The sequence below is a fragment of the Thamnophis sirtalis genome, unplaced genomic scaffold, assembly GCF_051295495.1.
Source record: "Thamnophis sirtalis isolate CommonGarterSnake01/CBP01778 unplaced genomic scaffold, rThaSir2_p1.2 scaffold_3, whole genome shotgun sequence".
NCBI classification, from domain to species: domain Eukaryota; kingdom Metazoa; phylum Chordata; class Lepidosauria; order Squamata; family Natricidae; genus Thamnophis; species Thamnophis sirtalis.
Window position 1 is genome coordinate 31,173,324 of NW_028261383.1, and position 23,635 is coordinate 31,196,958.

A 23,635-nucleotide genomic window follows, 5' to 3' on the forward strand; every position below is an offset into this window, starting at 1 on the left:
ATCTTTCTTGCCCAGAGTTCTTAAGGGAATCACTGCAGTTGTTAAGTTAGTAACACAGTTGTTGAGTGAATCTGGCTTCCCCATTGATTTTGCTCGTTAGAAGGTCGCAAAAGGGGATCACTTGACCCCGGGACACTGCAACCATCATATATATGACGAGGTGGCACAGTGGTTAGGGTGCAGTACTGCAGGCCACATTAGCTGACTGTGATCTTCAGTTCAGCGGTTCAAATCTCACCAGGCTCAAGGTCGACTCAGCCTTCCATCCTTCCGAGGTAGATGAAATGAGGACCCGGACTGTGGGGGCAAGTTGCTGACTCAATTTGCTAAAAAAAATTGTAAACCGCTTAAAGAGGGCTGAAAGCCCTATGAAGCGATATATAAGTCTAATAAATAAATAAATAAATAAATAAATAAATAAATAAATAAGTCACCAAGCATCCAAATTCTGATCACATGACCATAGGGATTTCTGCAACAGTCATATGTGCGAAAACTGGTCATAAGTTACTTTTTCCAGTGCTGCTGTCATTTTAAACAGTCACTAAATGAACTATGGTAAATCAACTTATAACAGTAGGCCAAGGTTGTTGTCAGATTTTCCCCAACCAAATGAAAGCTCAAGTCCCTGCCCAGCACCCACATTGGGCCATCACATGGCCCAATCAGGAACCATCCCAACTGGAGATGCCTCCCAGTCACGCCACTCCAGGTGCAGGGCAAGATGTCCTTGACTCTCTGAGAAAGGAATGTTATGATGACTATATATCTCCCATACTCCATATAATCCCCCCTCCCATTTTCCCACAGCATTGAATGTGGCAGGCCGGAAGGCCCAATGCAAAAGATGGCTTGCTTGAGAGGTGGGTTCAGACCAGTTCGGCCGAGAAAGTAGTAACTCGGCCGGCCACACCCCCAAACCCGTAGGCATCGCCATCTTGGTTTTTGCTTCTGCATATGCACAGAAACATTTTTTTAACCTAATGTGCATGCGTGTCCCTGAGTGAACCAACAGTAGAAGAAGCCGGAACCAACCCCTGGCTTGCTTCCATGCCTGACAGATGTCATATATAGTATGTAATACTCCTGGCCTCCTATTTTCCCCACAACAACCCTGTGGTGGTGTAGGTTCACTTGAGAGCAAGTGATTGGCCCAAAGACACTCAGTCGGCTTTCATTTATTACTCCTTCTTTTCATTTTATCTGCCTTGTTTAACTTCTTGTACCCTTAACTGAATTTTGATCACAACAACACATTTGATTGATTTCTTGATCCTTTTCAAGCAAGAGGAAGATTGGAATCCGGTGGGGAAATGTTCAGGGAAAATATAGAAATTAGACACTTCCTCTTTTTTTTGCTAAAAGTTTTTTATTTTTCAATTTTAAAATACATACATTCCATCTTTCCTTAAGCCGTGTGTCGCCTGGGCACAAATATCTGTGCAACATCCTTCCATAAATTATATTGCATTATACAATTAAATCTTGTAAATCTCTTCATTTCCTTCTTACAATACAATACAATACAATACAATACAATACAATACAATACAATACAATACAATACAATACAATACAATACAATACAATACAATAGCAGAGTTGGAAGGGACCTTGGAGGTCTTCTAGTCCAACCCCCTGCCTAGGCAGGAAACTGTATACCGTTTCAGACAGATGGCTATCCAACATCTTCTTAAAGACTTCCATTGTTGGAGCATTCACAACCTCTGGAGGCAAGCTGTTCTACTAATTAATTGTTCTAATTGTCAGGAAATTTCTCTTCAGTTCTAAGTTGCTTCTCTCCTTGATTAGTTTCCACCCATTGCTTCTTGTTCTACACTCAGGTGCCTTGGAGAATAGTTTGCCTCCCTCTTCTTTGTGGCAACCCCTGAGATATTGGAACACTGCTATCATGTCTCCCCTAGTCCGTCATTTCATTAAACTAGACATACCCAGTTCTTAACATACCTTCTAGAACTGTGATGGCAAACCTATGGCACAACCTATGGAACTTCTGGTTGGCCCATTGGGCCTGCTTTTCATCCTTCTGAAGCTTGGGGAGGGCAAAAACGTCTTCCCCCAGCCATTTTCACTCTCCCCAGGCTTCAGGAAAGCCTCCAGAGCCTGGGGAGGGCAAAAACTCCCCCCCCCCAATGCTGGTGGGAGGCATGCATGCAAGGGGGGGGGTGCACACGTGCAGGTGGGGGGGGGCACATGCACGCGCGCACAATTTGGGCACACCTTTAGAAAAAGGTTATCCATCCCTGTTCCAGTATATCTTCATATATATGTGTTATATTTGTGCTGATAAATAAATAAAGGGAGACTAGTATAGATCTATTTCAAACTATTTAGCTCTCATCAGCTAGCCATACCCTTGCTGGGAATCGAACCTGTGCTCTATTGCCTCTTAGGCAGATGTGTTAACCATTGAGCTACAGAGCTCGACTACTTGTCAGCCAGGCCAGGGTGAAAGGTATATATTTAAAGTCACAACCCCTGGTATGCCCAAATATGGGAGGAAGGTCACACTTCCATTCTCTGTCCTTCGGGGTATGGCTAGCTGATGAGAGCTAAATAGCTTGAAATAGATCTATACTAGTCTCCCTTTATTTATTTATCAGCACAAATATAACAAATGTAACAAAAAGGCAACAGTAAAAAAATATTGGGTTTCTGTCTGGATGGTCTCTTGTGACGAGCCGAAGGACAGAGAATGGAAGTGTGACCTTCCTCCCATATTTGGGCATACCAGGGGTTGTGACTTTATATATATATATATATATATATATATATATATATATATATATATATATGTATGTATGTATGTATGTATGTATGTATGTATGTATGTATGTATGTATGTATGTATGTATGTATGTATGTATGTATGTATGTATATATATATATGTATATATATATATATATATATATATATATATATATATATGTATATGTATATATATTTATCAGCATAAATATAACACACACACACACACACACACACACACACACACACATATATAATAATTACATTGGTTATAGTTATTTTCATCCTTCATCCTACTCATGCTAACAATGATCATTTTATTCTTCTCTCTATCTTAATACATGTTCTATTCTTCTTATCTTCTTCTTTTATTTTATTAGCCAGTTCCTAAGCAACTAGACGCCTTCCTCTCTTACGCTCCCGTTGGCATACAGAGGAAGCCCAGAAATTTTCACAGCCAGACAATGAAGGTTTCATGCCAAGTGCAGCCCATCGAACTTTTCACCCTCTGAGGTTTCTAGCAACGCCCACTTCCAAGAAACGGTGTGATTTCAATTCTGAGGCTGCTAGAAAGAAAGCGCTTTCTTCTCATTTGAATAGTTGCAATTTTTTTTGTCTCCAAGCAGAACTTGGGGCTAATGGAGTCGACAAAAGTTGAGGTAGATAGTGCTTAACTTAAGACCCCAATGAACCCCAAAATTTCCATTGCTACGCAAGGCAGTTGCTAAGTGAGCTGTGCTTCATTTTATGACCCTTTTTTGCCACAGTTGTTAAATGAATCGCTGCCGTTGTTAAGCAAATCTTTTTGAAAGCCATCTGGGAAGGTCACAAATCGGGACCTCATAATCCTGGGATACTGCAACTGTCACAAATACATGCCGGTTGCGGAGCTCCCAAATTTGGATCACATGATCTGCAGTAGGAGTACGTACTGTATATAAATACTGGTAGTCCTCGACTTACGACCACACTTGAACTCCAAATTTCTATTTCATTTTTCTGGGAGATGGCTGGGTGATAACTTCCTACAGCATCAAAGGGCAGGACGAGAAACAATGGATGGAAACTAATCAAGGAGAGAAACAACTTGGAATTGAGCAGCAACTTCCTGGCAGTGAGGACAATTAACCAGTGGAACAGCTTTGCCTCCAGAAGTTGTGGGTGCTTCATCACTGGAAGTTTCTAAGAAGAGATTGAACAGCCACTTGTCTGAAATGGTATAGGGTCTCTGCTTAAGCAGGGGGCTGAACTAGAAGACCCCCAAGGTCCCTTCCAGCTCTATTCTGATTCTGATTTCCCCTCTGGGTCCACAAGTGAATGCAACTCACTTAATAAATTTCTCACTTAACAACATAAATTTTGGGCTCAATTGTGGTTGCAAGTTGAGGATTACCTGTATTATGTAAAAGTAAACAGTTGAGGTTTGATGTTATTTTATTCTAACCAAAGGAAGTCAAAAGGCAATGCCTTTTTTTTTCATTCCCTCCTTTTTCCCACACTTTTCCCTTCCCCTTTCCCTCCCCTTTCTTTCCTACTATTTTCGTTGGTATTTCATCTTGGAGTATTAGTACATAAATAAAAACTTTGGTTAAAAGAATAAGTAATGTGCAGTTGATCGAGGAAGGCCACTGAAGGGAACTGCAAACAAAGCTTAAGCAATATCTATATGCAAACACACACACACACACACACACACACTCACTGGCCTTGGCATCGATGACACTAAAAGTTTTAAAAAAATTTCTTTATGTAAATAAACTTAGGATATTCCTAGCTGTGGGAGCAGCCAGTTATGACATAAGAATAAAGCTTTCTCTTTCCTTCTCTTTTCGACAGAATTGAAGTCACACCGTTTCCAAGAAATGCAGGCATTCAGAGTTGTCAGAACGTATTTAAGAGAATATTGATATAAAATATTTTTACCCGGTGTATACTAATATTATTTTATTCTCTCCTTGATTAGTTTCCACCCATTGCTTCTTGTTCTGCCCTCAGTTGCTCTGGAGAATAGCTTGACTCCAGTGGTGGGCTTCAAAAATTGTTCGAACCTACTCTGTGGGTGTGGCCTCCTTTGTGGGAGTGGCTTGCCACCCATGTGACCGGATATGAAGATGACGACGACATTTGTCAGAACAACCTCACACACAGCACTGGCATGCATAAGAATATGATGTAAACTTGTTTTCTAAAAGGCATTTTTGGTTTGCGTTAAAACAACTTCAACACACGCAATGTTCTGATTGCACCACAAACGCAGTAGTCATCCTTACCTTTCACAGAGGCACTGAGTTTTATAAATATGAGCATGATAGTGTAGAATAATCATATCCAAGGACCAGTGGTGGGTTTCAAAAAAGTTTGGAACCTCTTCTATAGGTGTGGCCTGCTTTCCGGGTCCATTGGTGGAACCTATTCTAACCGGTTCGGTAGATTTGATGAACCGGTTCTACCAAATAGGTGCAAACTGGTAGGAACCCACCTCTGCTTGACTCCCTCTTCTTTGTGGCAACCCCTGAGATAGTGGAACATTGCTATCATGTCTCCCCTAGTCCTTTCTTCAGGTTAGACATATCCAGTTTCTGCAACCATTCTTCATATGTTTTAGTCTCCAGTCCCCTAATCCTCTTTGTTGCTCTTCTCTGCACTTTTTCTAGAGTCTCCACATCTTTTCTACATCGTGGCGACCAAAACTGAATGTAGTATTCCACGTGTGGCCTTACCAAGGCCTTATAAAATGGTATTAATAGTTCACGTGATCTTGAATCTATCCCTCTATTATGATACACCCTACTACTCAATCCTATTTTTTTATGAATGCAACTCTCAATCCAGTTGATCCTTATTAGAGGTAGTCCTCGATTTACAACAGTTCATTTAGTGACCACTTGAAGTTACAGCAACAGTGAAAAAAGGTGACTTAAGACCGTTTTTCACACTTACAACTGTTATGGTACGCCCAGGGTTGCGTGATCAAAATTTGCATGCTTGGCAACGGACTCAAAAGAGGAAAAATTACTTAACTTTCTCATTTAGCAACATAAATTTTGGACTCAATTGTGATCGTACAGTAAATCAAGGACCACCATTATTTATATGCATTTCCTTAGTGAAGAATGTTGCATTTCTCTCTAAGAGATTCCTTCCTTCCTTCCTTTCTTTTTTTCTTTCTTTCTTTTTCTTCTCCCTCCCTTCCCTCCCCCCTCCTTTAGCCACCCATCTCAGCAAACAACTCTGGATGGCTCACAATTCACATGTATGTATATTACAATTAAAAGCTTTAAACATTTTAAAGCAATAAACATATTTAAAAACCATTAAAACACAAAACATTAAAGCACTTCTATGTTCTGCCTTTTCTCCTACCCTCTCAAGTTGGTTTTAAAACTGGAATCTTCTTTAGAAATTTACCCATCCTATTGTTGTATCACCTACAAATTTATGCAGCATGCACCATTCCTCCCCCCCAGCTCCAGTCATTATTTAAAAAATAAAGGACTGAATCTAGTAGCATCCTTCCTAATTCCTCTTTCCAATTTGATGGGGAGGGGATTGTCAATCACTTAACTAAACTGGAGCTGAAAAAAGTGCAGGAAACTGACCTGGTCCTTGCCAGAAATGTATGTGAAAGATTCAGAGGAGAGGGAGAGAGAGGGAAAGGAAGGGAGGGAGGGACAGAATATTATGATATGGGAAAAATGGTGGTTGGAGGAAAGAAACAAGGGTCAATGAAAGAAGCCAATAAAGCCCAAAAGTAGAAGTTAAGGAGGATCACTATGTATATATACACTCAAGAGAGTTTAAATTTATTAGAGGTAATCACCCAATATATCAGATAGATAAGTAAAATAAAAGGGTGTGGAAAGTTTTCACCCAGCCCTCTCCCAGAGAAATGAAATATCCTAGGAAACGTTGAAAAGGCAGAATATATTTCCCTGGATGTGACAGGGAGAAAGGTTTTAAAGAGAAACTTCCTGCAGCTTCCTGCCTCCCCCCGCCTTTTTTTTTGGTCAATGGGCCATTAAGAAGGCCAAGCTAGTCCCTTTACATAATAAAGAGTTCTTCACTTCAGCTCCATGGGGATGGGATTAAGGCATGATAATATTGGCACTTTACCCAACTCTCCACATGGCATCTGAGAACTCAACCAAACCTGGATTCAAAGCGCAGCCTAGAGAGTTGCCCCTGCATGGCTCCATGGGAGTCTGACAACCAATCAGAATACAAGCTCAAGATCAAAGGCCAGAGAGGGCATAAAACCAGGGACTCCGCATCTCAGTCCTTCCTTCTCTTTTCTCCACCAGCATTGAAGCATGTGGTTGCCTTTTCTGTTCAGGACTCAAGCCATGTGGTCCTGTCAACCATTAAACCATCTTTCCAAGCAGCCTCCATGTCTCCATTATCTTTTTCCACACTTGGAGCCGAACCCAGAAGGACATTTCTTTCAACAAGGGTTATAAATGGTGAAACTCAAACGAAATATATTAGAAGGGGAAATAACATAAAGAGAATTGTACCGATTTGAAACTGCTATAAGAAGGAACAGGAAGTTCCAATGTCTTGTGTAAATGTAGCTGATGTCTAAGTTTTGTTTTTATGCATTTTGTACGTTTGAAAATTGTGGACATTTCTTTCAACAAAATAAATAAAAAAGAAAGAAAGAAACTCTCCATTTGGAGGTCCAGAGATGTATTTATAAAACCAGAAATTGTTTTGATTCGAAGTAAAGAAAAAAGAAAATAAATCTTGAAACGACTCCCTATTTGGAGGTCCCAAGACATATTTATGTTTTGATTTGCAACGGCCTGTTTTGAGAGAGGAAAGAAAGTTTCCACAAACGGGCTCAGGGGCTGCCTTGAAGCATCCGGGGTTTGATTAGAGTTCTGGGTAGAAAAGCTGCCTTTTAACTTATCTGGGGCTGATTTCCGAAAACGCTTGATTTGCAGGAATCGCTGCAAATCAGAAACTGGAAGTAAGAAGGCTGCATAAAAAGGATTCGCGGCTGCTTGGACTTTCACATCGCAGACACGCGCAGACAGAATAGTCAGTTTTGACTCCTGTCCAGTGTGAACTTCAAAAGCAAAGGTTGCCCACGTGAGTTTTTTTTTATGCTGGTTCTCATGGCTTCTTTTACAAACAGACGAGAGTCCAGAGGGTTGGGTCCGTTAAGGGAGCATAAAACTCCCCCCCCCCGATGGAGTGGAAAATGCAGAGCATCGCGGGGCAAAGCCAGAGACGGGCTGCTTTTCTGGTTATGGACGGTGCTCTCAGGGAAAGCCGTGAGGGGATGGAGGCAGAGTGTGAAGCGGAGGAGGGGGCGTCCTCACATGAAATGGGGGGAGACCCAGGAAGCCAGGATTCAGCTGCAAATTATATGCTACTGAGCTCCACAAGGTGATGTCAATATTCATATTTTCAGCAGTAGTTCAAAACCAGCTGAAAAAGCAGCGCTCAGAGCAAGGACGCTGAGAAAACAATTGTGCGTGTTCAGTTTGGAAGCAGATTGTGGTGAGAATGTACCATAATTTAACCTTGTTTCTCTTCACCGTCCAACAAGGAGGCTCCAAGGGTGCCTTAAATCTCATCTGTGGATGAAATCTAGTTATACTTCAACTCTTAACAGATTCCTGGGTGTCAGAATAATCTCTTGAATCAACATCAGAAAGGAATGGAAGAGAGTTTTGGAAGAAACAAGATAGCTCTTTTGCTTCTCTCCTTTATGCATTCATATACTTAACTATTTGTTTAATAAATGTATAATAAGCCAGGTTTCTCTTGGGGGAGGGAGGAACTTACCTTGAAAGAAGTGAAGTTGTTTCCAATTAATATACTGGAAAGCTTGAATTTATCTGGGAAAATATTTGGATACACAGGTAATTCTCAGCTTAATCACAATTGAACCCAAAATTTTCATTGCTGAGTGAGATCATTATTGAGTTTTGTCCCATTTTATAATCTTTCTTCCCATGGTTCTGCAAGTGAATCATTGCAGTTATTAGTAACACTGTTGGTAAGTTTGAACACCGCTGTTCAAATGTTGACTCTGAATAACTATGATTTCACGGTTTTGGCATGCTAGGCAAATAGAAAATATTACTTGTATATTGGTCTGCATTTTTTTCTTTATAATTTCTGTTTTTTTTCTTTTAGCTTTACTGTTTAGTTTTTTTTAGTCATATACGAGTATAAGATGCACCTTTTTCCCTCAGAAAAGAGGATGAAACTCTGGGTGCGTCATATACACTGAATACAGCATTTCTGGCCTCCCGAAACCCGCCCCCTTTGCAAAAATGGCCATGCGATTTTTGCTTGTTTTTGGCCCTCCCTCCTCAGCCCCCAGGAACACTCTGTAAGCCTCCTAAAGGCTATTCATGCCCTTTTTTTGACAAAAAAACAGGGCCGTTTTTGCGAAAAAAATGGCCATTTTGGGGAGGTTTGCAGAGTGCAAAACGTTTTTTTTTAATTTGCCTCTTCAAAATCTTGGTGCATCTTATCCTCTGAAAAATACGGGTAGCTGTTTTCAGTTTTGGATTGAAATATAAAAGTATAGTATTCATTCAAATACTGGTAAAACAACAACGTATCAAAACAAACAACATTTAATTAATGTTTATTAAATTCATATTTGATTAATATTTTCTCTCCAGATGTGTTGAATTTAATTCTAATGAATGTGGCCATTGGGTTGACTTGGGAGCTATAATCCAACATTTCTGAGAGAAGCAAGTTAGGAACAGGTGAAACAAAGGTCCAGAACTGAATTTCTAAATCTAATTCATGAAAATGCAGCAAGTCACGCCAGTTTTGCACTGTAGGAGATAATGAAGCCTTAGGAAGTGTTTCATCAGCCTTGAGTCCCTTTCTGCCCACAAGAAATCAGCCATCCTTCAATTCCATTCACCTTCATCTACCACCAATTAGCCTTAACCATTAGTAATTCAGATTGTTGTGCAGAGTGTTAGCATGCAATAAAATTGTATCCATTTCAACTGCCTCAGCTCCTAATTTCCTATGCTTGACCTGCAAATTTTTGAAAAGGAAATTGGCGTCAGTAAAAACGTTATGACTGTGTTATCCTGGATGTAGCAAAGTCTTCTAGAAATTATAAGGTCCCTGGGATCTTTTTCAACCCAGGTATTCCAGAGGCTACAATTTTGACCATTCAACTTTTCCTCTTTTTTTGTTTTATCCAGGCCGAAATGGCTCTCCAGCCCAAAAGTGCACTTGCTGCACAAGCCATAATGAACATCAGCAAAGCAGAGGAAGTCCGAAAAGAGACAGAACTGATGATGAAGCCCCATGCGAACTGGGAGGAGTACCTGATGCCTGGGCCCATCTCCATCGCCATCTTAGGAGAGCTGGCTTGCATTGCTGCAGGACAAGGAGACTTTGCCATCAATCTTGCCCCACCCCAGGGAGGCTACAAATATATCAGGTATCCAGACTCCTTCCAGGCTTCCCTGATGCAGGTGAGCAACAGTGGTTGGCATGCCTTCAACATTGCCCACAAGAATATGGACGGCATCCGGCTCCTTTCTATGAGTGTCCCTGAGCAAATCAAGATGGTCATCAATACCTTATTCCAGGATGACCTTACCTTGATAGATGCCTTGCTCCCTGGACAACTGTCCAGCCTGAAATCGATTGCAGACGAATGTTCTTCTTTAGCTAAGGCAGTTGACAATAAGTTCAATGATGTCATCTGTCTGATTGGGGAACTCTTGGAGGTATGTACAAGTTCCAAATCGCAGTACGAACAAGGGCTGGCAGAAACCAGACGTGCCTTAGAAGACCTGAGACTAAGAAAGGAAGCAGCTGAAGATGCCAAGGTGAAAGCAGATGAATATTACAAGGAAATAAAGAATAGAGTGACCGAAACGTTTGACGATTATAGAAAAGCGATCGATAGCATCCCTACCGGCTGGAATGCTGTAATTCTGGAATTCACTTCAACTATACGAGAAACCTTGACGGTGCCGATTGCCACTCTGACATCCTTTCTCAGCTTTAAGGGAAATATGTTGCCTAGTCCAATCCACTGCAGAAGTGAGGAAGACTGTGGAAGTGAGGATGACTTTATAGCCATGAACAATATCTGTGCCCTGTCAGCTCAAATGTTGGCATTGGTGGACGCTCTTAAAACTGTGGTGGATGACGAAGGTAACATTGACATGGATCTCCTCTACAATAAAAAACACAATGCAATCAAAGCCACTTGGACCAAAAAGAAATCTCAGCATCTGTTAGAAAAAATTAGAAAAGAAAGAAAGTGCAGCATGAAAAAATTAGCAGTGAAAATATGTAATTACATAATAGAAATTTCCAATATATTAATTGCAGTAGTAGAGTCAGGGAACATAAACAAGAAGGAACTGTTAAAGAAAATGAATGTTCTCTCACATGATATCATTATTTTCGATAGCAGAAGCAAATCCTGTCACCGCATATCCCCTTTTGGTCCCATGGCGCCAAATATGGCCAAATCCCAGAAAAACGTTCAAGAAGAGTCGACGTCGGCAGTGAAAAACAGTGTTTTGAAAATAGAGCAAACTAAAGAAATGCTGAAGATGAGCCAAGAAGAATACCAGAAAAGTTTCGACAACTTAAAGCAGCAGAATAACGATTTGCTGGATGTGCTCAGTGAAATGAGGAAATGTGAAACAAAGGAGATTGATTTTGAAAAAGCCAAACAGATGCTGATCAAAGGCCTGGATGCCATGGGAAGAGTGAAGGAGCAGTGGGAGAAAATGGTGCGTTTCTTCCAGATGATCTCCAACCTCATGGACTCCTGTCTCAATAAACGCCTAACAGAATTTGTGAAATCCGCTGAAGATCTTCCCAAAATTCCGAATTACTCCCACAGAGACTTCGTCGTAGATATGATCTATAAGCAGGCCTTCAACGCCTCTAACATAGCTCACCTGGTGCACATGATATCCGATACCTATACTGAGGTGTCTTCAAAGTACCTGATGGATCAAGTGGGCAGCCTGAGTAGGCTGATTTCCATGGACCCTTCCGATCCCAAATTCCGAGTGGAGCGTCTCAAACTAGCGGACGGCTGTGACAGTGCCCGACAAGCCATAGAGGACCTGGTCATTAAGCAAAAGAAAGAATTCGAAAATAATATCCATGCCAGAGTGGCAAAAATCAACTCTGAGCTGAAGGCTGTCTTGCCGGAAGTGCCCGAAGCAGAGAGAAAAGCTATTGAACATAATGTGCAAAAAGGAATGAGGGAAATCACCCAGGATGAAGCTGATCAATTTATGTAGGATTGTCTTTTAACCCGTGAGGGAAATGGAGGCTGCCTAGGCTCTTCTCTATTGTTGTATTTCCCTCAGAGTAATAGAACATAAATTGAGCCATTCGGTCATCTTGTGTTTGGTAAAACTAGAAAACCAAGAAACAGCTAGAGATGTTGTCTTCAGGAACCGTTCAAAAATCATGTTGGCCAATCATTTCTGAGGTGGAGGCTCATGTTAGGTTCTACTAAATGCTTCTGTTTTCATTTCTTCTTTATGCATCAGTTACCTCTTCTCTCATCTTCTCTCATTTTTTATGGACCGATACCTGTTTACCCTACCATTCCTCTCTTTTTGGGCCATTTCTAGTGGAGGAAAAGCTGAAGTGTGTCTTGTATGCTTCTCTTGTTACCATAATTTGTGTGTCTATGATACAGAAAAGGGTTACAGTATGTAGCTTGAAATCAATATTAAAAAGGTGTCCAATTTCATTCATCGCTATTAATTCTGTTGTCATTGCAGGTTTCCCTCATTTTGATCAAGTATGAATCAATCTTAATCTCTCTCTCTCTCCCTCCCCCCCCCCCCCCTCTCTCATACACACATCCATGTGCACACATGAATGGGAGGATGAATAAAATGTCTCTATTTTTCTTCTGGGATTGGCAATTTTAGGCCTGTATTTCTTTGGAGATGTTTATCAATTAACAGAATAACAGGGAGCTTGGAGGTCTTCTAGTCCAACCCCCTGCCAGGTCCAACTTCCTGATCTGTCATCTCTTACAGAGATGATTGCTTGGATTACTTTGCCCACTGAAATATAAGTGATAAATATCTTCCTGGTTTCTTGAGTCCATCTAACATCTTTTCATGTTACTAATGTCAGTACAGCCCGTGAATGGTTAGATTCTAACAGCCACTCCTAATTTACTTTCTGCAAATAAACTTTTAAGATAGCAAAACTTAAGAACCAGGGTTTTTTTTATTCTGCTTTTTTTGAGAAGGGATCCCTTTTCATCAAAACCAAATGGTAAAAATGTACCTTACAGAAAAGAGTGCCAGTTTAGAGAGATATTCTTTAAGTACTTATAAATGGTAAGTTTCCAGGAAATCAAGAGAAAGAGGTTGACCAATCATCCAGGATGAACAGAGTAATTAAGTATTGAGTTTTGGGCTAGACGTTGCAAATAAGAATTTCTTTTATTTGTTTAATCATGCTATCATTAACTGCTAATATACTATGTTTTTTATATATATTGTTGTAATCTTAAATCAGCTAAATATGATTTTTATCTTTTTGCCTTTGAGTTGTTACTTTTACATTTTAATATTTGTCTGTTTTATTTGATTCATTAAGAGTTTTTCTGCCACGCATAAGAAATATGTTAATCATCTGAAGTTATGCTAAACATTATACTAAACAGCATCCTACATTACTTGCTTCTATGCTAGAAATAGTCAATAAATGTCTATTGTCTAAAATTGGCCTGGGTTTAATATCTTCTTGACATAACATACCATAACATTAGAGATGAGAACATAGCAGAGTTTCTAAATGTCTATGATAGGGGTCCTCATACTTTTTAAACAGGGAGCCAATTCATTATCCCTTAGACTTTTGGGGGCCCAGACCAGCTGGGGGGGGGCATGGCTATGTGGTCATGTGACTGGGTGGGTGTGGCCAATTTAGCGGTCCATTTTGCCTTTGTCCTTCCTAAGCGGTACTTGCTCAACCCAAGGAATCTATTTAATAAGACCCCCCGCCTTCCAGAAGGAAAAAAGAGTGCAAACTTTCTTGCCACTTGTCTGACTTCATTAGAACAGCAGCTTCAGGTTCCTTAAAATAGATTCTCAGAGTCATCCAGGTCATGGTTTTCCCAAAGGTGCTTTTGGAAGGGACAACTGGACTTTCTCTGTTTTTCTTTGAAGACATTTCGTTGGATGAGAAGCGAAACGTCTTCGAAGAAAAAGGAAGTCCAGTTGCCCTTTGAAAAAGCACCTTTGGGACAGCGACAGTGTGAATATTAGGGGCGGAATACATTTCCACCATCCTGTTTACCAGATCTTGAAAACAAAAATATACGTGGGAAGGATACAACGATATGGATTTATTTTCCTTGATGGGAAGGAAACTAAAGGATGTTTGGTAAGGCATATTTTTAGTGGTAAAAGTTACAAAGAAAATAACCATAATTAGCGTGCAGAGCTCTCTATTTCCAGGTAAGGCTCCCTCACCTGGCGCTTGGTAGGAGGCAGTGGCGATTGATGGAAAGTCGAAGCACCTTTTGTGTCTTTGGTTTGGAAACAAAGCTCTTCTTTCTAAAGAATGGTAATCCAAAAGAGAAATTTTCCAGCCTCAAATATGCAATGGGAAATCAATCTCAGTCTTGCATGGATTGCACTCTGTACATGTAGAAGACAATGAAGGAAATCTTAAGGCAAAATTGGAGGATTGAAGTTGATGGACAAACCTCAGGGAGTCGTAAAATACGGTGTGTAAAAGTATTACAAAAGTTCTGAAAGCTGCCTATTCTCTTGTGAAGCTTTGCACGCTCCATCTGTCAATCATCACCCCCCTCACTGTTAAAAGTCAGAGGGCTGGGTGGTTACTTGAGCTACAGGAAAACATGGATCCAGTTTGGCCTTGTAGTTAAGGCACTAGGATAGAAAGTGGGAGACTCTGAGTTCTAATCCCACCTTCAGCACCAACACTGGCTAGGTGGTTTTGGACTAGGTGATAGTTAGTTTTAGTCCCTTTTGGACCAGCCCCTACGTGATTGTGAGTGCTAATCCCACCTCAGGACTGAAAGCCAGTTGGGGGACTAGGCCAATTACCAGGAGACTGTGAATTTTAGTCCCGCCTTAGCCATGAAAGCCAGCTGGGTGGCCTTGGCCAATCATTCTCATTCAACCCAACCAGGGGTGGAAAGAACCGGCAGCAACCCACCTCTGAACCCAACCCACCTGGGAGAGGTGGTGGTGTGGGGAAAATAGGAGGAAGGAGTATTGTGTGTCTTCCCTGCCTTGTGTTATTTGTAAAAATAATAAAGACGGGCTAAAAAACCTCAATCAATGAAACCAAATGCCAGCAATAAGTTCTCTTTCTGATCATTCGCAGCTGTTTTAGAAAGACACTAAGTTAAGGTGACCAGACGTCCCGCTTTTGGCGGGACAGTACCGATTTTTAATAATTTGTTCCGCGTCCCGTGTCGTTTTAAAAATGTCCCAATTTTTGTAGAAAGGGTGCCCCACCCCTTTTGACTCCACCACATGGCTTCCTCTTGCAAACATTTTCACTCATTTTTCCAAGTCTATCTTTGTCTATAGTGGCTGCGCGCCGGGAGGGCGGCCTGTGGGGCTGGAGGTTGCGCGGCGACTGCGCGCTGCCGAGCACTAGCAGGAGTCGCGGAGTGGGCTGGCCGAGCGGCCTCGCACGCAGCTCGCCTCACCGCCTGATGGAGGCTGCCCAGCTGCTGGCGCTGCTGCGCCTCTGCTCTGCCGCCAAAGATGTTACCGCCACCACCTCACCGGCCCTTCTCGCCCAGAAGTCCACCGCCCAGGAGCCGCCCGAAGCCTTCCAGCCCGCCTGGGGCAAGTTGGCCGCGGTGCAGCTGGTGGTGGGCATCAGCCAGAGGGTGAAGATGAGGCCAGGTGAGAAGAAGGACCTGGGCATGCTGGGCTACGTGTGGGCACCCCTTCAATTCCCCCCTCCCACTTTTCTCCTTGAGTATTGAACTAGGTGGTGAGTATTTTAATTTGTTGGGCCTAGAATGTCTTATCAACTTCCGTAGACCAAATTTTTAATCAAGAACACACACACCCCGGGTCAATGGTGTCCCACTTTACCAATTTCAAAATCTGATCACTTTACACTGCCTGTAGTGATATTTCGGAGTCCATTATATACTGTGGAGTTCAATGACAAATTTTGATTTCTCTTTCATGTTAGGAAAAGTCTAGAAATTTATAGCCCATTCTGACCTTGTTTCTTTCTTTTGCTGAACAAAAGAAGGGGGGAGGAATCTTCCCACAGCTGCAGAGACCCCTGCCTAACATTCCAGAGTTATCTCGCCAAGTCATGCCGTCTCCTGAGCTGGGAATACAAGGCCAGGAAATCTTGAGGCCGAATTTTAATAAACCCTCGAAAATTGCTCACTGAGATTGACCCTCCGCACAGGCTCAGCGCAGTGCACCAAGGACCTTGGAGTATCTCCGCTGCTTGAAAATGGGGTTCCCAGGAAACAGGAAAAAAGTTGGGAGAGAAGAAAAGGGGGTTAGAACAGGTAGCCATAGAATTAAATATTGGGGGGGAAAGGGCGAAGGGAGAGAAATTTAGAGGGCATAGTTACAATGCAGATTCAAAAGTAAGTGAAATAAAGGAATTAAAAGAAGTCTATGGGAGACAACAACAAAAAAGCTAAAAATTTGGATAAGGGGGAAAAGATGTGGGATAAAGGGAAAGGAATGTAAAGCAACATTTTATGAAAATACCTTATAATGTGTATGAATATCAGAACTATAGAAGTTGGATAACTGCTCTTTATGTGGTGTGAGACAGAAGGATCACGTCTTTGAATATTAGTATGATAGGGGAAGGGGGGAAGAGGGGGGGGCTAAAATAGAGGCAGAAATAAGAGGGGAGGAAATAGCAAAAACAGATGTTAAGATGATACAATATATGGTAGAATTATGAGAAGGTTCAGAATTGAAGGATGATAGTAGAAATTACATGCTAGTAAAACTAAAAAATGAAATTACTAGGAATAATACGTTTGTTTTATTTTGATATGTTTATTGGTATTGAATTTTATGACACCCAGGAATCAACCCATTCATGCAATGAGATGTATAAAAATAAAATAAAAACTTTATTTAAAAAAGGAAAAGAAAATGAGGTTCCCAGCAATTCAAGGGACAGCATCTTGCTTAGCGGGGTGCAATGTAGACTAGCTTCCTTGTGGTGTACCCCAGGCAGTATGACTTTGTCATGATCTACAGATTCTGGCTACTGGACCACCCAAGGATCTCCCAGCAAGAAGACACAGCATGAGTACTAAAAATAAAAACAGTGGTTAATACTGTATTCTGTTACACCACAGGAATAAAATAAAAACCTTGTTTAATACGGGGTGTGTATGTGTGTCTGTTTAATTTACTTGCTGTAGTGGAACACAAAGGCTCAAAATTCTCCTTACCTGCTGGTTTGTTCATTGTCTGCAAATCCTCAAAAGAGGTAGCTGGCACCTGGCAGCTTACCTGACTTGGCAAAACAGCATTAGCCATTTACCCATGAACCACAAATCTTAGGATTTGCAGGCCTACTAGGCCCAAAACAGGGAACGGGGAGGTGCGCCACCCCCCTGCCTGTTTTTGGACCCAGGAGGCTGCAGGGAGGCCTAGTAGGCCCAAAATGGGGTGCGTGGGTGTGTGTTGCACACGCATTGCATTATGGGTGTGGGCGCTCGCTCTCAGCATGCGATGACAAAAAGGTTAGCCATCACTGCCCTAGGCCTAGAATGGAAATGTTTCTCTCCAAGTTCACAGTTTCTCTTTGAGAGGGAAAGGCTCCAAATATTCAAAGGAGGACCAAGCTTTTTCTTCTTTGTAGCGGCAGAACTGAAATCACACTCTTTCTCCAAAATGGCAGCATTTAGCACTGCTAGAAGGAAGAGCCTCAGTTGGCGAAAAGTTTGATGACATTTGATGAAAGGTGTGATTGCGTGCAGCCATAATTGGTTGGTTGAGAAAATCTCTGTGTGCAAATGCTGATTGTACAAAAGGAAGGAGTTTATGCGGTTGGGAAGTTGACTAATTTCCTATTGTTTCCTGAGCATTTCTGTTATGTATTGTATATAGTGTACAAAGTGTCAGTTGAAGTTCTCAGTCTGGTCCTCTGTTGGAGCGGGAAAATACTCTCTCCTGATTGGTTGTTTGGCTGACCAGTTTCCTATAAAAGGAGCTCTGTCAGGTAGGGAGTTCAGTTGCCTCGCAGGCAGTATTGAATAAAGAGCTGTTGGAAATCACTCTGGCCTCACCTCCATTCTTCACCCAGAACTTAACAGTTCCCATACCAGTAGAAAATAGAAAACAAAGAAGCTGAGATGTCAGGATTCAAACAATTTTGCACCTGTTGCATAACAGCGAAGTCCATGGGAATGGGAAGCCAGATTCACTTCAGTGATTCACTCAATGAGGCAATGAAGGTCGTAAAATGGGGCAAAACTCAAATGTCTCACTGAACAACACAAATGTTGGGTTCAATTGTGATCATAAGTCAAAGACCATCTGTATTCATTTACATTTTTTGGCCTCCTGACGCCAGTTGGACTTCTTATCCCAATATAGTTTTCAATTGTTTCAAAGATTGGTGGTGAACAGCATGTTAGCTGAGGAGGAAGAGCTCCTGGTGTTGTTCTAAGCATCAAACGTGGAAAAAGCATGCAGGAAAAAAAGCAGAAAGGTTATTCTCCAGCAATTGCCCAAGCTTTGAGAAATAATGTGTTGATGAAAGAAATGTCCTTCTGGGTTCGGCTCCAAGTGGGGAAAAAGACACTGAAGACATGGAGGCTGCTTGGAAAGATGCTTTATTATGGACAGGACCACATGGCTTGAGCCCTGAACAGAAAAGGTGATCACATGCTTCAATGTTGGTGGAGAAGAAGAGAAGGAAGGAAGAGAAGCTGAGTCCCTGGTTTAATGCCCTCTCTGGCCTTTGATCTTGAGCTTGTATTCTGATTGGTTGTCAAACTCCCATGGGCCCATGCAGGGGCAACTCTCTAGGCTGCGTTTTGAATCCAGGTTTGGTTGAGTTCTCAGATGCCATGTGGGGAGTTGGGTAAAGGGCCAATATTATCATGCCTTAATCCCATCCCCCTGGAGCTGAAGTGGAGAACTCTTTATGATGTAAAGGGACTAGTTTTGCCTTATTAATGGCCCATTGACAAAAGGGGGGAGCCAGGAAGCTGCAGGAAGTTTCTCTTTAAAACGTTTCTCCCTTTTCACATCCAGAGAAATATTCTGCCTTTTCAATATTTCCTAGGATATTTCATTTTTCTGGGAGAGGGATGGGTGATAACTTCCTACAGTGTGAAGGAAAATGAAGTGAAATTCCAAGGTCGTTTTGCTTTGGGAAATGAGGCAGCCCTGTGGCTTTGCAAAGCAGCTCTGAGAGAGACCTTTGCTGGCTCAGTCAGATTTCAAGCAAAGCAAAACATCTTTTCCTTCCTTCCCTCGTTTTAATAATAAACCTCCATCTGTTATTAATTTTAGAGGCAGAAGAGGGCGCTAGTGCTTAGAAGAGAGGGAGCTTTGAAAGTCCTCCTATACTACGATTTAGAAACAGAAACTAAATAATTTGTTTTTTTCATTTGGTAGCACACTCCGGCGAGGTAAGAATATTTTTCTCTCAATCTTTTGCAAGCTTATAAAATGAGCACAAAATGTTTGCTTTTTGGGGAGTTTGTTTTTATTTTGATAGTTTTAGCCAAACTGCTTTTGTTTTCTTAAATATCAATGGGTTCTAATTAAGACATTCCTCTAAGTTAATTTAAGGGAACTAGTTTAGTGTGCTAGTTAAGGCATCGGGCTAGAAACTGGGAGACTGGGAGTTTTAGTGATGCCTTAGACGTGAAGCCAACTAGGTGATCTTGGAACAGTCCCCCTCCCTCGGTCCTAGAAAGAAAAGGCAGACAAGGGCAAACTGCTTCCAAAATCTTGCCAAGAAATCCAGGAATTGCCAGGAATCAATAGTGACTGGAAGGCAACTGAGTCCATTTATCCCAACTTGGTAAATACAGTTCTTTATCTGTCATTGCAGAATCCCTGTGACCAAGGATGGAGAGATTAACTATTTCTCTTGTAAGGAGGAGAAATTGTAAATGCGAAAATCCTCCTGTTCACAGCTTTTTAAGACACTCAAAGAAATCAATCAATCAGAATGGAGCTGGAAGGGACCTTGGAGGTCCTCTAGTCCAACCCCCTGCTCAAGCAGGAGACTTTATACAATTTAAGACAAGTGGCTGTCCAGTAAAACCCCTTAAAAACCTTCTAAAAACCTCCAGTGATGAAGCACCCAGAATTTCTGGAGGCAAAGCTGTGCTACTGGTTAATTGTTCTCACTGTTAGGAAGCTTTTCCATAGTTGCTTATCTCCTTGATTAGTTTCCATCCATTGTTTCTTGTGTTAAAAGAAATGTCCTTCTGGGTTTGGCTCCAAGTGGGGAAAAAGACTGGAGACATGGAGGCTGCTTGGAAAGATGGTTTTAATGGTGGACAGGACCACATGGCTTGAGTCCTGAACAGAAAAGGTGATTACATGCTTCAATGTTGGTGGAGAAAAAGAGAAGGGAAGGGAGGAAGAGAAGCTGAGACCCTGGTTTTATGCCCTCTCTGGCCTTTGATCTTGAGCTTGTATTCTGATTGGTTATCAGACTCCCATGGGCCCATGCAGGGGCAACTCTCTAGGCTGCATTTTGAATCCAGGTTTGGTTGAGTTCTCAGATGCCATGTGGCAAGTTGGGTAAAGGGGCCAATATTATCCTACCTTAATCCTGGAGCTGAATGGAAGAACTCTTTGTTATGTAAAGTGGACTAGCTCAGGCTTTAATGGCTCATTGACAAAGGGAGATGGGCAGGAAGCTGCAGGCAGCTATTCTGTCTTTTAAAACATGTTTCTTCCTTTTCACATCCAGAGAAATATACTGTTTTTCCATATTTCCTAGGATATTTTATTTTTCTGAGAGAAGGCTGGGTGATAACTTCCTACACTTGCCTTGCCTTCTGGTGCTTTGGGAAATAAGATGACCCTCTCTTCTTTGTGGCAACCCCTCAAAAATTGGAACACCGCTATTATGTCACCCCTAGACCTTCTTTTCTCTAGACTGGCCATGCCCAATTCCTGCAACTGTTCTTCATATGGTTTAGTCTCAAGGCCTTTAATCATTTTAGTTTGTCTTCTCTCTACTTTTTCCAAAGTCTCAACATCTTTTTTGTAATGTGATGACCAAAACTGGATGCAGTATTCCAGGTATATGACCTTACTGAGGATTTATAAAGCAATACTACTAATACTTCATGTGGTCTTGATTCTATGCCTCTGTTTAAATAACCAAGGATTATATTCTCCTTTTTTGGCTACTGCCCCACACTGCTGGCTCATATTTAAGTGATGATCCACTAGGACTCCAAGGTCTTTCACACAGTTACCATTGTTGAGCCATGTTTGCCTAATCTATACTTTTTCTGCCTAAGTGTAAAACCTTGCTTTCCCCCACATTTTCCACAAATCATAGCCTTTATATTTCTGGGTTAGGAGATATAAATATTTTGCATCTTCTTTGCAGAACATAGAATTTCAAATTGGTACCAAGAGTGAGTTCTACTCTTGCCTTCAGCTAGATATCCCCAATGTTTTGAAGTTAGGAACCAACTTGGAATTTTAACTGAACCTAATTGACACCAAAATCCACCTTCTCAAAGTTTTCTTTTTACGGTGTCCATAGATCCATAGATAGAGATTGATACTGTGAACGGGGCTTTTCAAGTTCCTTATGAAAAAAATATATTGAAAAAGTTCCTTATCTAAGTCTCCTAGCAGTCATGGGATAAGAAGATTTTTTTATGTGGTGAAATCAGAAAGCAAGAAATAGGATTAATTAGTGGGGGTAAGGGTTCTTGGGAAAGGAATTTAAAAATTGCTGCTTTTAAATTGTTCATAAATTATTTTGACTTGAAAGCATTGAACATTCCTGGATGATAGCAACCTTTTCAAGGAATCAGAAACCAAAATGATTCTGAACCATTCCAGAAAGATCACTTTGAACCCAGTGAAAGGTCAACCGAATAGCAAAAGCCATTTGTAAGTAAGAAACAACCTGGGTCAGATGTTTTGGCTGGCCCACCAAACAGCTGCCATCAGCCTCCTCTTGGTCTAGAGATAGTTTTGCCTGACATTGGGGGCCTTTTGTAGCACAGAGGTCAGGTAAACTTATTATCTATAGAGCTGTAGTGACGCAGTGGTTAGAGTGCAGAATTGCAGGCTACTTCCGCTGACTGCCGGCTGCCTACAATTTGGCAGATCGAATCCCACCAGGCTCAAGGTTGACTCAGCCTTCCATCCTTCCGAAGTGGGTAAAATGAGGACTCAGATTGTTGGGGGCAAGAGGCTGACTCTAAACCGTTTAGAATAAGCTGTACAAGCACTGTGAAGCTGTATATAAGTCTAAGTGCTATTGCCATCTTGTACGTTGTATAAAAATGAAGCAGGATGATTCAGCTTCTCTAGAGCAGGTCTAGTTATGAGTCATGGCTGCCCCTGGTCAGGCTTCAGAGGGTGGGATTAAGACAGCCTCCTCCTCCTCTTTGCAACTGGGTCTACTTTAAAGGGACGATGCACCACAGTTCCTTCTCTTGGGGAAATTCACGAACATGAGAATCCAATTTTAATATTCTTCTCTTGCCTTCAGCTAGAGCTCCACAATGTTTTTAGAAGAAGTTAGGTAAAAGCAAGAAACGTGGGGGAATTGAGGGGGTTGTCTGAAGCTGGACTTGGCATGCCATTCTTAATGTTTACACATGGGCTTTGAAGATCTCCTCAGCAGAAACCCAAAAGTGTTTTTTTTTTTTTCCAAAAGCCAGCTGGACTTTCTTGTTTTTTTCTTTGAAAACGCTTCATTTCTTACCCAAGAAGCTTCCTCAGTTCAGTGAAGAAGCTTCTTGGATGAGAAGTGAAACATTTTCAAAGAGAAAAAAGAAAGGAAGAAAGTCCAGCTGCCTTTTGGAAAACTACTTTTGGGACAACCGTGACCTGAAAAACTGAGAATCTCCACAGACATTCCTCGAAGAAAGGGCAGGTAGAAGAACTAGGCCAAGATGGAACGTTTTAATGTACCATTGATTCCAGAGGTCATGTTTCGTCAAAGGGCTTGTCACCACCGTAATTGCAGGTAGTCCTCAAGTTACAACAGTTCATTTAGTGACCATTTGAAGTTACAACGGCACTGAAAAAAGTCACTTATGATTGTTTTTCACATTTATGACCATTGCAACATGCCCATGGTCACATGATCAAAATTCAAACTCTTGGCACCTGACTTGTGTTTGTGACAGTTGCAATGTCCCAGGGTCATGTGACTACCTTTTGTGACTTTCTAACAAGCAGAGTCAATAGGGAAGCCAGAGTCACTTAACATCTGGGTTATTAATTTTACACCTCCAGTGATTCAATTCAATTCAAACCTTTGTCGGAGTACAACATGTGTACAATAAGATTGGCTGAGCCTCCCTTCATGCAACACCCCCCCCCCCCCAAACACAATACAACTCACAGTGAAAGACCCAAAAAAATCCCTAGCCCAGTGAATCCTACTAAGTCATTAAGATTCACTTAACGACTGTGGCAGGAAAGATCATAAAATGGGGCAAAATTCACTTAACAAGTGTCTCTCACTTAACAACAATTTGGGTTCAATTGTGGTCGTAGGTAGAGGGCTACTTGTATTAATTCTTGCCACTTTGACTCTTGGCAGTTACTTGGACAAGTCCCTGCAGTATATTTGGCATCATTTTTTTCAGACGTAGCTTGCCATTTGCTTTCTCTTTCCTAGGGTGAGTGAGAAAGTCTGGCCTAA

At 41.5% G+C, this 23,635-nt stretch overlaps 2 protein-coding genes across 5 annotated transcripts in view; both read left to right on the forward strand.

The window, feature by feature from the left end:
• Positions 1–7,784: 7,784 nt before the first annotated feature.
• LOC106555604 (uncharacterized) lies at positions 7,785–12,992 on the forward strand. 4 transcript variants are annotated; one of them, XM_014074483.2, is made up of 2 exons: positions 7,785–7,861; positions 9,961–12,992. In XM_014074483.2, exon 2 carries the CDS (start codon positions 9,967–9,969, stop codon positions 12,037–12,039), a length of 2,073 nt encoding a protein of 690 aa, XP_013929958.2. In that variant the 5' UTR covers positions 7,785–7,861; positions 9,961–9,966; the 3' UTR covers positions 12,040–12,992. The 4 variants fall into 4 exon arrangements, with proteins under 4 accessions (XP_013929958.2, XP_087564641.1, XP_087564644.1 ...); XM_087708515.1 differs by lacking the exon at positions 7,785–7,861 and adding an exon at positions 8,112–8,246; XM_087708518.1 differs by lacking the exon at positions 7,785–7,861 and adding an exon at positions 8,115–8,161.
• The window catches only part of LOC148047831 (uncharacterized), a 37,691-nt gene continuing 22,200 nt past the window's right edge, over positions 8,145–23,635 (forward strand). The window contains exon 1 of the mRNA XM_087708514.1: positions 8,145–8,246. The gene's annotated coding sequence lies outside the window, so the exon portion shown is untranslated. The remainder of the gene's footprint in view (positions 8,247–23,635) is intronic.